The 14124-nt window shown below is 54.3% G+C and overlaps 1 protein-coding gene across 1 annotated transcript; it reads left to right on the top strand.

The window, feature by feature from the left end:
* The first annotated feature begins 811 nt into the window (after nt 1–811).
* Nucleotides 812–13748, top strand: LOC117228642 (uncharacterized). The gene is made up of 2 exons (XM_033484501.2): nt 812–2527; nt 10189–13748. Exons 1-2 carry the CDS (start codon nt 1591–1593, stop codon nt 11037–11039), a joined length of 1788 nt encoding a protein of 595 aa, XP_033340392.1. The 5' UTR covers nt 812–1590; the 3' UTR covers nt 11040–13748.
* Nucleotides 13749–14124: the final 376 nt, after the last annotated feature.

Raw genomic sequence — 14124 nt, forward strand, 5'->3', positions numbered from 1 at the left:
CCGAGTTAAGAGCGGCGGCGGTAGCAGCGGCAGCAACAGCACCACCAGCGCACTACCAGCGCACTAGCAGCACACTAGCAGCACACTAGTAGCACACCGGTAGCTGCAACAGTGGCAATGGTGGCGGCTACTGACTGGCTCTGGTATCCGTCGGTCGGTCGGTCGGTCGGTCGGCCAATCGGTGGTAGTTGGTCCAGGTTAGCTAGGCAGCAGCCAAAGAGACCGGCGGAGGATCGAGACGAAGGGGTGCGAGAACGGGACGAGATTTCAGGAGAGAACGGAGACGCAGCTCCGATACCTAGATAGCTACCTAGCTAACCTATCCACCTACCTAGCGTAGCCGGCGCGATTATACTTCGGGCACGATTACCGTACACAACGATCCTAGGATGCGGGGATGCGCCGCCCCTCGTTCCCCCGTGCCGGCCGACGATGCCTTTCACACACCAAGATCATCGACAAACCCGGCGGCGTTTCGCGATCACGGATACCGGAGGTAGAGCGAGTTGAGCGTGCGACTCTTCCATACATCCTCTCGGCTATACCGTTGAACGATGGCAACGTGCGTGGAGGGAAAACCGTTCCTCCATCGACGGCGGCGGCGGCGGCGGCAACGGCGGCGGCTGCGTCGGCTGCGTCGGTGGCGGCGGTGGTGGTTAAATCAAAGACAAACCACTTTAACCGGCCGGGGGAGGGGTGGCGAGTGGAAGGCAGGCGGGGGTGGACCGCGCGGAGTCGAGCAGAGGGAGGAAAAGGTAGACTCTGTGTGTACATACCCGAGTATCTGGCGAAAGCTCGCTCGTGGGGCCGCGAAACGTCTGCACGCGGCTCCGTTTCGTGTTCGTGCCCGTCCATTCAGCCCGCTCCCTCTGTCTGGGTGCATCTTCGTGATCGTGTACGTCCGCGCGCGCCACGGACAAGAGGGTAGCACGTGTGTGCGCGCAACCCCCGGCGAGGATCGCGTGGCCACGCCCACAGCGCCGCGGCCGGAGGTTCCTGGTAAGCGGGTCGTGCCGGGCCACGCCTCGAGTGGGCGTTCCCCCCGCTCCCACCTAGCCGGTCGGCCACCACCGTTTTCCACTGTGACTACGGTCGTACGTCGGCTCCTCGGTACTAATAATACGCCGATATACCACCTATTCAGCCACCATGGCTCTACGTGGAGGTCCCGAGAGCAGGTTTTACGGGACGCGCGCCGCCGCGTCTGTCTACCAAAGACACTGCTAATCGCGCGACCACGCTGATCTCTCTTGACCCGGTGAACGGCTCTGTTTGTTGTCCCAGTGTGTCCGACCGGTTCAGTGAACGGAACCCGGCATTGTAGCGACTTTCGTGAACGCCAGTCGACTGCTCGCCGCTGCGTCGACCGTCGGTGCCTCGTAGGACGACTCGGTTGTGCCCCACAGGATTCCGACAAGCAGTGCGATGATCGACCATAGAGTGCCGAAGTGTCCGTGATGTAGCCGAGAATGGAACCTTTCTGACCGGGGATCGTGGACATCGGTGCGACGGGGAGGGGTGGGACAGTGCGTTTCGGTTATCGGGAATGAAGCTTCGCGGTGTCAGGTAAAGACAGAGCCCGGGGCTGTTATGTGGAGGATGCAGGAAGGCAGGACCGTGTCGCCCTTAGGGCCGGTCGTTTTACCGCGGGAGGAACCGGAGATGCGAGCGGGGCTGCCGCTGCCGCCTCAAGAAAGGAGGCACGTGTTGCTCCACGTACGCACGGGCGAGCCTTTTGTGCGGTACGACAGCGTGCGCCAGCAGCAGCAGCAGCAGCAGCAACAACAACAACAACAACAACAGCAGCAGCAGCAGCATTCACCCCCGACCTCTCCGATCCTGCGTGCCATCGACAAGGACCAGTTCCACGAGATGGACTCGCAGACCGGGCTGCGGGAGAAGCAGGTCGACGCGGAGATCGAGGAGGAGGAGGAGCAGGACGAGGAGGAAGAGGACGACGCCGAGAGGAATGTCACGCCGAGAAGAAACGTCGAGGACGAGGAGGACGAGGAGGAGCAGGAGGAGGAGGAGGAAGAAGTGCATCCGGGCAGTCGGAACGGGAATTACCAGGAGGACGAGGACGTCGAGGTCGACGTCTGCCGCGACGAGGTCGACGAGAGCAACCCCAGCAGTCCCGTGGACCTCACCGCGCCCTCCTCGAGGGGCACGGGGTCCGAGCAGTTCCTGAATCCCTTCGCGAGCCGCGGCGTGCACCCTTTCTCCTGTGTTCAGAGCGGTGGCCAGCCGACTGGCCACGGGACTCCCGTGTATATATCCGCACACGCCGCAGCCGCGGCCGCAGCCGCCTCCACCGTGATGACCGTGTGCACTTCCGGTAACGCGGCACGAACCACCGGAACCGCGACCAGCAGCATCACCACCACCGCCAGCACCGTGCAAGCCAAGAAGAGGTGTCTCGCCTTCTCCGTCGAGAATATCCTCGACCCGAACAAGTTCACCGGCGGACGGGTCGTGCACAGTACCGTCCAGCATCGCCGGCATCGGCGGGCCGATAGCGTCCACGAAGGTGACTCCGACTGTCCTAATCGTTTCCCGATCACAGCTTCCGACGATCAACCCTTTGACTGCCGAGCGATCGAGCTCGTAACGCGACAATCGAGCAGTGAATACGGACGTGCGCCAAGATGCATGGCACGCGAGACGAGATCAGGGGAGGATAGCCGCTATCGGATACCTCGGGTCTTAGCTATCTGTCTCTGAGAAGAGTAATATCTACGGCTTTATCAGTGAAATTGATTGACCTTGTGCTGTGAATCAAAGGCTATTTTCCCCTTACGTTAGAATCCGAGTTCCTCGAATTGTCTACGCAGTCAAGGGGTTCGTTTCGCTGAACAATGAGACGAATTTTCTGGCCAGCGAGTTGTCTCTGCAGCTCCTGACGACGGTGCAATTCGACTAACTTGTCCGCGGCTCGCGCCTTATTTGTCTCGCAACACGTAAAAGTCGGCTACCGCAAACCACCATAACTGTCCACTTTCGCGAGCAGAATTGGTAGTTCACGTGGACCCCTTTCACTTGAATGCCGATTGAGCGTATCCGAGTCCCGTGCCCATGGGACCTGCGTCTGCAAAGCCTGCCGAGCAGGTGCAGACATGCTGAACGTGGTCAGACGAGCTTCCAATTTCGTGTGCTAGGTGTTAACTCGATCGAGCCTCTCTAAATTTTAGCCGTGTAAATTTTTAGAAGACGTTCGCGTTGAGATATGAATTAATTGTCACGGATCGTCTGGAGATCCACAGAAACTTGTTATGTCATTCCACAAGTCGTGCCGTATCGCCGCAATCGAAACGTGTTTGTATCCTGTTTGCGTTAGATTTTTGTAGAAACTTCTTCCAATACATTTGAAGATGCTATACTGTCGATTCGTTGCATTTAGAGCCACATTGTACATTCAAAAAGAGCAATATACAGTTTCGAATGCAAAGGAGTGTCAAAGATCATTCGAAGAGTCTACGAATTCAGAAACCAATGGCCGTGTCGTGTCTCCATGAATCAAAAACCCTAATGAATTTCTTTATCCAAAGCCAAGAGTATTCTTTATTCGAGCCGCGAAATCAAGAATTTCATTCATCGACGATTAAAGGTGCATGCGAACAGCATTAATTTTAGTCTTAAAGTCGACGAGGGGGAACTCGTCGGAAATCGACGCGATTTATGCGAGAAAGCTTAGGTTTCCCGGTTTAATTGGTCAGATACATTGTGCACGACGGAAACAGCAACCCTCGGACTGCATTCTCACGCGGGTCTCATGCATGTCGTGTTGCGCCTCAGATCCGATGAGTCACGATTACGGATCGCAGCGGCAAACGTTCTTAGAACAAAGTTTCACGAACCATCCGTTAACAACCTCTTTTAATAGTCCGCCGGTATTCAAGATAGTGTGACGTACACGGAGAAGGCTCTCCTTGTCTGCCAATTTCGCGAGACGCCAGCAGAAGCAGCGTAATCGAGTAATCGTCGTTGATCTCGCCGCAACGGCCGATTAATCTCCTAGAATACGCGGTTCGGAAACTGTTCTGTCTCTCGCTCGCTCTCTCTATCTATCTATCTCTCCGTTTCTCTCTCTCTCTCTCTCTCTCTCTATCTCTGGCTCTGGTCCGCTAAATCCTCTAATCCTCGAGCTTGTTCTTGCCAAAACCCGTGGCACGCATCTTTATTGCTTCCTGCTTGCTTCGCGAAGTCTTCCGACGTCGTAACCGGCCGCCAAAACACGGTCCCTGTCTTTTTCTTCGGACGAGATCGGGCCGCCATATGGGCCTCTACCGAGGTCCCGTGATCTTGAACGATATTTTTTCGCGTCCCGTCGATCCTCCTTCTCGTCCGCCACCCCGATCCCCTCTCGCTTCTTCTTCCTCGTTCTAAGTTTAGACGGGTCGGAAGGATCGCCTCCCGTTCCATGATCTACCCGCGATTTCGGAGTTATTTGCGTTTGTTAGGGGATTCCTACAAAAGCGATGATGTAGACGGCGTTACAGAGAACACGGGGACGAGAGGGTCCGCTTTTGCAAGCTCGAGGGCCACTCGCAACGGCCTCTGATCTGCTTAAACGTTGCGCCGGTACACGGCGCACTCTCTCTCTCTCTCTCTTTCTCTCACTCACTCTCTTAGCCTCTCTCTTACTCTCTCTCTCTCTTTTTCTTTCCCTGGTAGAACGTTTTAATTAGCGACCCCGCGTCGCGCCGCGTCTTTCTCCATCAAAAGAAACGAGAACCTGACGTCCCGGCTTCCGTTCCGTTCCGCGAACGACTGTCCGCTCGCTCGTCGACATCTTGGTCACGCAGCTACAACAGAAAAATTAGGATCAACTTTGTCAGCGGCTTAGCTGGCGAGGTAATTGCGCTTTGTGGTTTGCTTCCAATTGTTTAGGGCCAACGATTCAGGATACATTCCTTGTATACGCATGTTTTTCTTAATTGTCAGCTGTAAGAGCTGACGACGGAATCTCTATTATTCGAACCACGTTCAAACGTTTGAGCGTTCTTTCGGTTGTAGAGGAGTGTAGAGAAGTCATTAACAGATAATTACATTCGCAAAACAGCGACACTTTTTATTAGATTATGGATTATTCAACGAATGCAGAACTGTGTAAATTATTTTACGATAATCATAAGAAGAGTGAACATTTCCATAGTTCAGCAGAATATCCTTCACGATCCGACTGATGCGAAAACATTTCCAAACGCAATTAACACGCGTGTTCTTTTGTACTTTGCCAACTCGCGTGCGCCGCGAATGCATACAAATCTGCAGTCTATTCACAGTACTTTTATCTGCACTTTTCTGGAATCCACCGCATCAGAGAGCAACTATTTTCATGTACCGTTCGCTCTTACCTCTGACACAGGTGCCGGCGAAAATTTCCCGAGCTTCGAAGCTCGTTCGCTTCGTGTACCAAAAATATGAATCCTCTAAAATCCGCTCGGTCTGAACACGGATCAAAAGATCGTTCACAATCGGCGCTTGCCTCGGTGATACGCAGATTCCGAGGACACCGCACACCCGGAAGAAAACGATTCCAGCTCCGACCGGTGTCGCTCGAACGTCGAAATTCCGGTCGCGAAATCCGTAGCCGGCCATCTGCCGCGGAAAGCTTATCTGCGCGCGATGATCGAATCCCGGGCCGGGTGCTCGGGATCCCAATTTCACAGTTGACTTTCGAATTTAATGGAGTCTGGCGGCCAGATAAGAGAGCGGGAATATCCCGGTCGCCGATAAGGTCCTCGCTCGGAGAGGGCCCCTAAGAAGAAGTCGCAGGAAGAAGGAGAGGCGGACGAAGAGGAAGACGACGAGGAAGAAGCATCGAGCGAAGGGTTGTGAAGCGACGTAGAAACAGAACGAAGGAGCCACTGTCGGGCCAGCGGCGCGGTGGGGTGGGTCGGTTCGCCGGCGGGGGCGGTCGTGAGGGTGGTTTGTCGGAGCGTGACAAATTGCTCCGCTAATCTGCGTTAACCAGTCCTTGAACCCCATCATTGTCGTCCCTTTATCCCGGTACGGGACGCTGGCTGCCGCGGACCAAATCAACCGACGACTGTCGCTCTTCTGGCCGAAAAAATAGAGGAGGAAGCGGCGTTATCTCTTCGAGGTTCGCGGAGCTGGACGATCAGAGAGAGAGAGAGAGAGAGAGTCCTAGCCAGACGGTGGAGAGGACCGGTGACAGTGGTCGAGGGATCGATCGCCGATGAAATCGGGATTACACGACTCCACGGTCATCCATCTTCCATCTCCCCATTAAAAGTGCATCAGAGCCGGGAAGCCCGACCGGCGAAATCCGTTTCGACTGCTGGCAGCGACGAGTCCTCCGTCGCTCCCCCCTTCCGACTCCCCCTGCCCCTCCGCCCCTCTCGAACGGCAAATCCGCCGACGGAATAATATCGTCGGTTGTTATGATAATCGCGCAGCATCGCGCGCGGCGTATCGCGTCGCATCGCGCCAAGCCGCCCAGAAAATTGGCTCTTCTGCATCATAATGACTTCTCTCTCTCCCTCGCCGTCGCGCCTCGCTCTCCCCCTCGCACGGCCCCCTCCACGATATCCTGCTTTCTCGCTCGACCGCGCCGGAACCCACCCCCGCGAAACTCCGTTCCCCGAGAAACTCAACCCCCGGCCGCGTCGGTCCCGCGATTCGAAAGCTCCCCGGATTTTCCGCTAGATTTCTGGAAAAATTGTAATTACCACGGGACCGAGCGCGCGACGAGATACCGTTAAACGCCGGATCCTTTCCCGAGACCCGCGTTTTTCTTATCGAAACGGCCGATGGTATCGCCGGACGCTCGTTAGGGGAAACGGCGCTGCTGTTGCACGCTCCCGGGCCATTGTTCCCCGCTCGCGGAAATAATATGATAATTGCCCGGTGTCTCGCGGATCCCGCGCCGCATGATAAGGATTCGACGGCCTCTGTTCTTCCTCGATGTGGCAATTGCCGGCGATACAATGGGTAACGTTGCGTTTGCTAGGGAGAATTTCCGGAGATTAAATAACCTTAGGCCCGATCCGTCGTCTATTAATCTCGCCAGCCCGAAGATGCTGCTGCCGTTTACTTGAAACAAAATTGCAAGAATTTCGTCGAACAGTCTCAGTCCTCTTCGCTTAACGCTAGAACTAACGAACACTGAATCGCGATTGATAACCGAGACACGCTTCGACTCGTCCGGAAGTTCTGTTACTCGAGAGAGCCACCCAAAGTACGTTAATCCCGCGTAACGCGTCGCATTTTGCAGGCTCCTAAAGATTCGCACACGTTATTAAGTACGCGAAGCTATCTCGAAGATAGCCGGCACTTTGCCCGGCCAAGTTTTCGGGGAAGCAGCTTCCGTCCCCGTTGAATCAATCACGACGGCATCGTTCGCGGGCGGGCCTCTTTATCTTTCTCGGTTACGTTGCACCGGATCCGCGTCGATCTCACGACACTCGATCATTCGTCCCTCTATTAACGTTCCTCGGCTTCGATCCAAGTCGCCTGGCACGCTCCGTCGACGTCTGTTTGCCGACCGATTCCCAGATCGCCGTCGAACGTTGTCATTGCGCTTAATGAGCAAAACCGAAATAAATAAGTGTCCCCGGCGATCCTGAGTCCCCTGGTGCACCCTTAGCAGGCTCCCAGGGGAGGTTTCCGTCGGACCCTCGGTCGGCTGGGTCGCGCAGAAGCCCGTCGGAACCCGTGGTTAATGAAGAAGATCTAAGCGAGATAAATGCTGGACGCCCGATGGCATAAAACCTCGACAAACGCGATAAGAGCTGGCTCGTTACGAACGCGTCTCGAGTTAATTGCGCGAGACGCCTCTGCCGACCATGTGTCCCGGCCTCTGCCCGGCCATTGGATCCTGTCACGAGTTGGTTAGGTTTATTCATCGGTTTGACGAAAATCTAGATGGGCGGTTTGGCCTATTCTCTAAACCCGGCGCAATTTATAGTGGAAGATGATTCATTTCCTTGGTACACAAAGTGTAGGATTTTGGGTGGCCGAGCCGGTTACCGTTTGCTGACTGATGCCTGTGCCGTTCATTTGTTTTCGGGCATAATTCACTTTATATTTATCGAACAAGACGTGTTACTAAGAAACGAAATAAAAGAATTCCAAACGCGCGGCTATTGGTAATCCCTCGGTAACCGGCTCTACTACTGATCAGGTGGACAATCAGTTTGGACGATCCTTGTCTAATCTTCTGAAGATCTATATAGTCCATCTCAATATTCGCGCTAATCCAGTTCTCCGTATCCTCGCATTTATCCGAAGTACATCCATCCCTCGAAAACGAATTTTTTGAAACTTTTTCAAACGCATTTAAACACTTTTTAAAACGTTTCTATCCTAGATAGAAGTTCGATGTACTCGCGCAGCGGTAGGAATAGGTGCTAAAAACAGATGCGGCGGGAGAATTGGTCGCCGGAGCGTCGCGTCGGCCGCGCGGAACAATATAAATTACGCAATTCAATTAGAAGCAATCAATTCGGCGAGGTGTGCCGGTCATGTCCGAGAGGTCCGGGGTCGGAAGAAAGAGGAAGGCGGAAGGTGGAAGAAGAGAAAGGCAGCCGGTCGGCGCGGCCTGTACGGTCGGGGCAAGAACGATCGCGCGTTAACGAGATACAAATCCCATTACGGCGTAAACCTTCTCGATCCGTCGCCCCCTACGGACTTCCAAGCCCCAGGCACAGTGCTCGGCTACGGGCTATGGGCCACGAGCCACGGCAATTCGGATAAAGTCCCACCGACTCTCTCTCTCTCTCTCTCTCTCTCTCTCTCTCTCTTTCACTCTCTCACTCTCTGCTTCTATCTTTCTGTCTCTCTCCGTCTCTCTTGTCTTTTCCCTTCGCTACCCCCTATGGCTTCCTCTATCCTCCCGGCACCGATACTCTATGTCCTCTCTCTCTGTCTGTCTCTTTCAATCTCGCCCCGATAACCTGTCTCTTTCTGTCGCTGGTTTTATCCATCCGGCAACCTATCCCCAGCACCACCTCACCCCGCCCCCTGCCCCCCTCAGGGGCGCCCCAACCTCCACGGACCGGAGCCAGGGAATATCTGTCCCCGGGACATCTGCGTGCTGATTGAATCTCCAATCTCCTCTCTCATTGAGCGAACGATTGGCCGCTCTTTCTCTCTCTCTCTCTCTCTCACTCTCTCTCTCTGCCTCTCCTTCCTCGCTCTCCGGACGCGTACAGATCGCCGGTCGCCACGTTTCAATCGTTTGTAGCCGCGGTCGGACGGCCGCGTCGCTGTCTTCGCTCCACGTATACCGTCGCGAAGGACCGTCGTGGTCGACGGGAAACCGAAAGTGCACGTCTGCCGCGGGTCTGGCAACGACTAAATTGCTGATTAGCAGTCTGCCGATCTTTGTAACGCGTGAAATTATTCTGCGGCGTTCCCGCATGTCTCGGAGAGAAATTTGAATTCCAGTGATTTTTCTGTTTCGTTGATTCGTCTGTTGTTCGTCGTTCACGAAGGTCCGCTTATCGCAGTTCCAGCAAGACTGAACTGTACGAATTCTTGAATGTATTTCACCGTCCGCGAATGATAATTTCTGGATATTGTTATCCTGCAAAGATTTCGCAGTTACCTACGTGGAAAGAATAAACTCGTTTACTGCTTGTCTGAAGCGTTTCGGGCTCAAGTAGATTGAGTACTTCACTGATCAGACAGGGTGCACTTTTAAGCCAGCGTCGCATTGTTCCAGAATTTAACCTGCACAGATCAACAGTCAGCATACTTTGAGATGCATTTGAGCTGTCACATGTTTTTTTAAAACGACATTCCAACTTGGCTTTTTTAGCGCTCGCAGTATCGCCTACAATGCGTCTCCGATTTGATCCTGTGAACCGGCGACAGCGATATCGAAGCATTCGTCCAGGTTCCCGAAGCACCTAATCCGCGAATGCGCCGCAGCCGACGCACTTTTCCACCGCGTTGGGCCGCAAATGGTCCATTCCGCTCGGCTCGGCGCCGCACCCTCCCCCAGGCGCGGGGCGCGTGTTCCTCCGCGTCTCGTGAAACGGGGTGTGAAACAGCGGCCTTACTCCGGTTACCGCGCCGTTATAAGTAACCGGACTCCCGCCGCGCAATTTTATCCGGTGGCGTAATCAATTTTCGTCACACAACACCGTATCGCTTTCCTTTCCCGATAATCCTCCTTGTCGAGACGTCCCCGCTGATCTCTGGTCTGGTTACTGCTTGCAGATGGCGACTCGCGGGGCGAGTTCGCCTGTGGCAGCGGCCAGGAGGACGAGGAGGGCACGCCGGACACGGGGATGGAGGACATGGACGAGGACCCCGAGGAGGAGGAGGAGGACGAGGACGTGGAGATGAGGGTGACGGATCCGGAGTCGTCGAGCGCGGACCGGGAGAACGGCGCGGCGGCGAGCAACGTGCAGTCGTCGAACTGCAAGAAGAGGCAGTCCTCGTCGTCCTCTTCGTCGTCCAGCAGCGTGCAGGCTCAAGGTTGCCAGAGCCAGAGCCAGAGCGGGCAGAATGGCAGCGGCGGCGGCGGCAGCACGGGCGGCAAACCCAGAAGAGCCAGGACCGCGTTCACTTACGAGCAGCTGGTCGCTCTGGAGAACAAGTTCAAGACCACCAGATACCTGTCGGTCTGCGAGCGGCTGAACCTGGCCCTGTCCCTCTCGCTGACGGAGACCCAGGTGAAAATCTGGTTCCAGAACCGGCGAACCAAGTGGAAGAAGCAGAACCCTGGCCTCGACGTGAACAGCCCCACGGTGCCGACCACGCCGCCACACCCCCCGCCTTACGCTCCCGCGTTCCTGTTCGCCACCCATCCCCATCAGCATCCTCTGCCGCACACGCATCCGCATCCCCATGCCCACGTCCATCATCCGCCGCCCGTGCCCCCGCCGCCACCTGGCTATTATCACCCGGCCGCGCCACCTTATCCTCCGACCGGGCCGACGTTCTTCGGTCACCACCTGTCCGCGACCCCCGTAACCGCCGCCGGACCACCGCCCACGTCCACCCCATCCTCCACAGGCCTGACACTGTCCACGCATCCACATCCGCACACGCACCCGCACGCGTAGCGATCTCGACGCTCGCGGACGTCGTCTTCGCCTTCGTAGTCCTCGAAGCGATACTCCGCCGCATTGGGAGAAGTATGGGACTCGTGATCAGCGTGGTTTGTCTGGGTCTCGATGGATGTCTGCCTGTGCGTGTGCGTGTGCGTGTGCGTGTGCTGGTGCACTTCTTGCCGATTCTTCGTTTCGGGATCGCTCGGCGGGGGTGGTCGGGAGGAATATTCTCTGAGAGATGCGTCGCCGACGGTCTGGGTCTGTGCCTGGGTCTGTGCCAGGCCCCAGTCCATGCCGATCAGCGAACGCAATCTAAAGAGACCCTTGACTTCCTGTGCGATTCGAAAATATTCGAGAATATTCCTCTCGGTGACTCGCATCATAAAGTTTAGGGCCTAAAACGATGCTAATTCACGTCGCGAATGCGTCGAATGTATTTATGTTTTTTTGTACTTCCGAGACGGTGTTTCCGTTTAGGGGACGACGATATTGTTTCTCTCGCTAGGGTTAAACGTGCAATGTTAAGTTTCGGTATGATCGGTATGGTAGATCGTACGGTGGAGCTGAATCACGGGAGGGGGGGTTGCTTCTGTTGATGCTCCGACCATGGAATCGGAGGCTGCGTTGACGCGTATGAAGACGACGAGGTCCGCAGAGTGTTCCACGGCGATCGTCCGATGGAGAACCGCTATTTATAAAGGAAGATCCTAGTGTCTATGAGACGAGGATCCTGCCTAAAAGGCGATCCTCTAATCTTTCGTGTCCCGAAGGTACACTTCCACCCTCTGTACAGTATAAACCAGCCGGAGCTCCATGGGAAACTTTCGTGGAGCACTCTGCCACCGTGCCTGACGATTGTAAATATTCATTGAAAGTATTCTTCGGCCTTCGGCCCCGTACAGCTCCACCGGAGACACGAGGCAGGAGAGAAAACCCACCCACCCCCGTTGAAAGTAATCGACTCGGGGGAGGGGCGTCGGTGTCGCGCGGACGGAGACACCGTTGTTCCGTTTCCACGGTGGAATCGTCAACGGAGCGAGTCGCACGGTTCGCACCAAAACCTGGAAATCTTCGCGAAATTCCGGGAACATTATTTTCATTGGCATCAGATCGACGACAACGTTTCTGCATTTCTTACGAGACGGTGGTTATCTTTTTTCTTTTTAATCTCATCTAGTGGGGTGTATTGTGAACTCGCTGTGGGGTGGTTTCACACGAGTTACTCGAAAAGATTGATGAAAACATATTTTACGCATATGCGATGAAAATGAGTGAAATACAAAGCTCCAAAGACATTAGAAGTTATCATTTTCCGCTTGTTAAAATTATGAGAAACTGAGAAATACATGTTTATTTAATTTCTACGTGCCAGAGTCAACTGAACAACTTCTTTTAGTAAATTTCAGCTTCTCGCGGTTGACTTGGAAACTGTTTATTTAATTTCTGTATCTTCTCGTCGACTTTTTATTTGGATCTAATTACGAGGGTAGAGAAATGTGAACTTGGAATTGTTACGATACTCGAACCGAACGGTCCCGAATACGGAACACCGAACGGTCTTCGCATTTAGCAGCTTTTTTTCGCAGATCAAAAAGAGGAATTTTCGACGGGTTTCTAGGGTTCGCTGGCAGCGTGCGCCCGACCGAGCATTATCGCGCGATGTACAAAAGAGTGTCGGCCGATTGTTCGGGCCGGGTCGGGCCGTCGATCGTCCCGCACGTGGGTCGCCTCGATAGGGTAATCGGTTTACGCGGGGTTGACGTGCAGAAAACGAGCGCGTCTCTTCGAGGATATTGTCGGGGCGTTTAAATTCCGTTCGCGAAGGGGGATGGCGTTGGAAAATAACGTGACGAGAGGGGAGGGATGGTTCGCGGGGGTGGTTCGACGGGATAGTATATATAGAAGGGGTGAAGCCGGGGAATCCATCGTCCCAGCGGAAAGATAAATACGCGGTGATACGTAAACGAAGAATAACAAGCGGTCGATTGCAGGGCCGCGCGTAAAACCCCGGAGCGGGCCGGATATAATTAAAAAATTAAACGGACGGAGTAACCGTGTATAAACCCGTCGGAGCACCGCGTTCGCCGTTATTTCGCGTTTCAATCCAATATCCGCGATGATGTTTGAACGAGCCGCAATGACGAGTAACGAAATGCGCGTGCAACGAAAAACAAAAAAAGAACGCCCGTTCGCGCGCGCGCGCGCGCGCTCTCGAGCGATCTCTCTCGCTCGTGTACCTTTCTATGCGTATGCGTGTGCGGCTGTGTGTATGCGTGTGCATGGGAGGGAGAGAAACGTCGAATCAACGTTGAAAGCACTGTACTTCCCTCCGAACGGATCGGGTAAACTTCGAACGTTTTCGCCGCCATTGTAACATATTCCGTTGGTCTCTGCGAAGAGAGGAATCGTTGTAAAACGAAGTAGATTTTATCGGGAAAACGCTCGTAGCTCTAAGGCGTGCGTGAAAATTAACGACTAAGTGTGACAGAGAGGAGGAGCGAGGCGGACAGAGTTGGACAGCAGAGAGAGAGAGAGAGAGAGAGAGAGAGAGAGAGAAATAGTGAGAGCGAGAAACAGTGTGTATGTTCGTGCTAGACGATAGAGTGGATGAGCGCGAGAGGATTTAGCCAGCAATTTTTTGTGCTGAACGCAAAACTGAACCACGTCGGGACGCGATGAAACGTTCCTGTGTAAAATAAATACCGTACGTTACACTCGTAAGCCTTTGCCAGTAAATACACACTGATAATCCCTGAGCATACGCGCCGCCCGAGGAAAGATCGATCGTTTAGTTTGCAATATGGCGCCAATTATCCGAGGATACTGCCCTGTCGGCTCTGCTCGACCCGGACGTTTCCCTTGGCGACTGAATCTTATCGCCGCGAAGCAAATCCTCCCCGAAACTTCCTTCGAAGTCGATGGACTTTTCTGCTCGATTGATTTTCCATTTTTAACCGTTGGAAGTTACTAGAAAAGATCACCAGAGCTGCACGTTAATTTATATTTCACGCAACCGCTGCCAGATTGCAGAGGTTTGTGCGTTTATCGATCGCTAAAACTATTTTAGGAAAACTCGGCACGGTTCTAAGTTAAAACA

This window comes from Megalopta genalis, chromosome 15 (assembly GCF_051020955.1).
Source record: "Megalopta genalis isolate 19385.01 chromosome 15, iyMegGena1_principal, whole genome shotgun sequence".
NCBI classification, from domain to species: Eukaryota; Metazoa; Arthropoda; class Insecta; order Hymenoptera; family Halictidae; genus Megalopta; species Megalopta genalis.

Excerpts from the sequence above, each read along its gene's own strand:
- LOC117228642 (XM_033484501.2), top strand. The coding sequence starts at position 1,591 with ATGTGGAGGATGCAGGAAGGCAGGACCGTGTCGCCCTTAGGGCCGGTC. Across the intron at positions 2,528-10,188 it reads GGCCGATAGCGTCCACGAAG|ATGGCGACTCGCGGGGCGAG; the intron begins GTGACTCCGACT and ends TACTGCTTGCAG.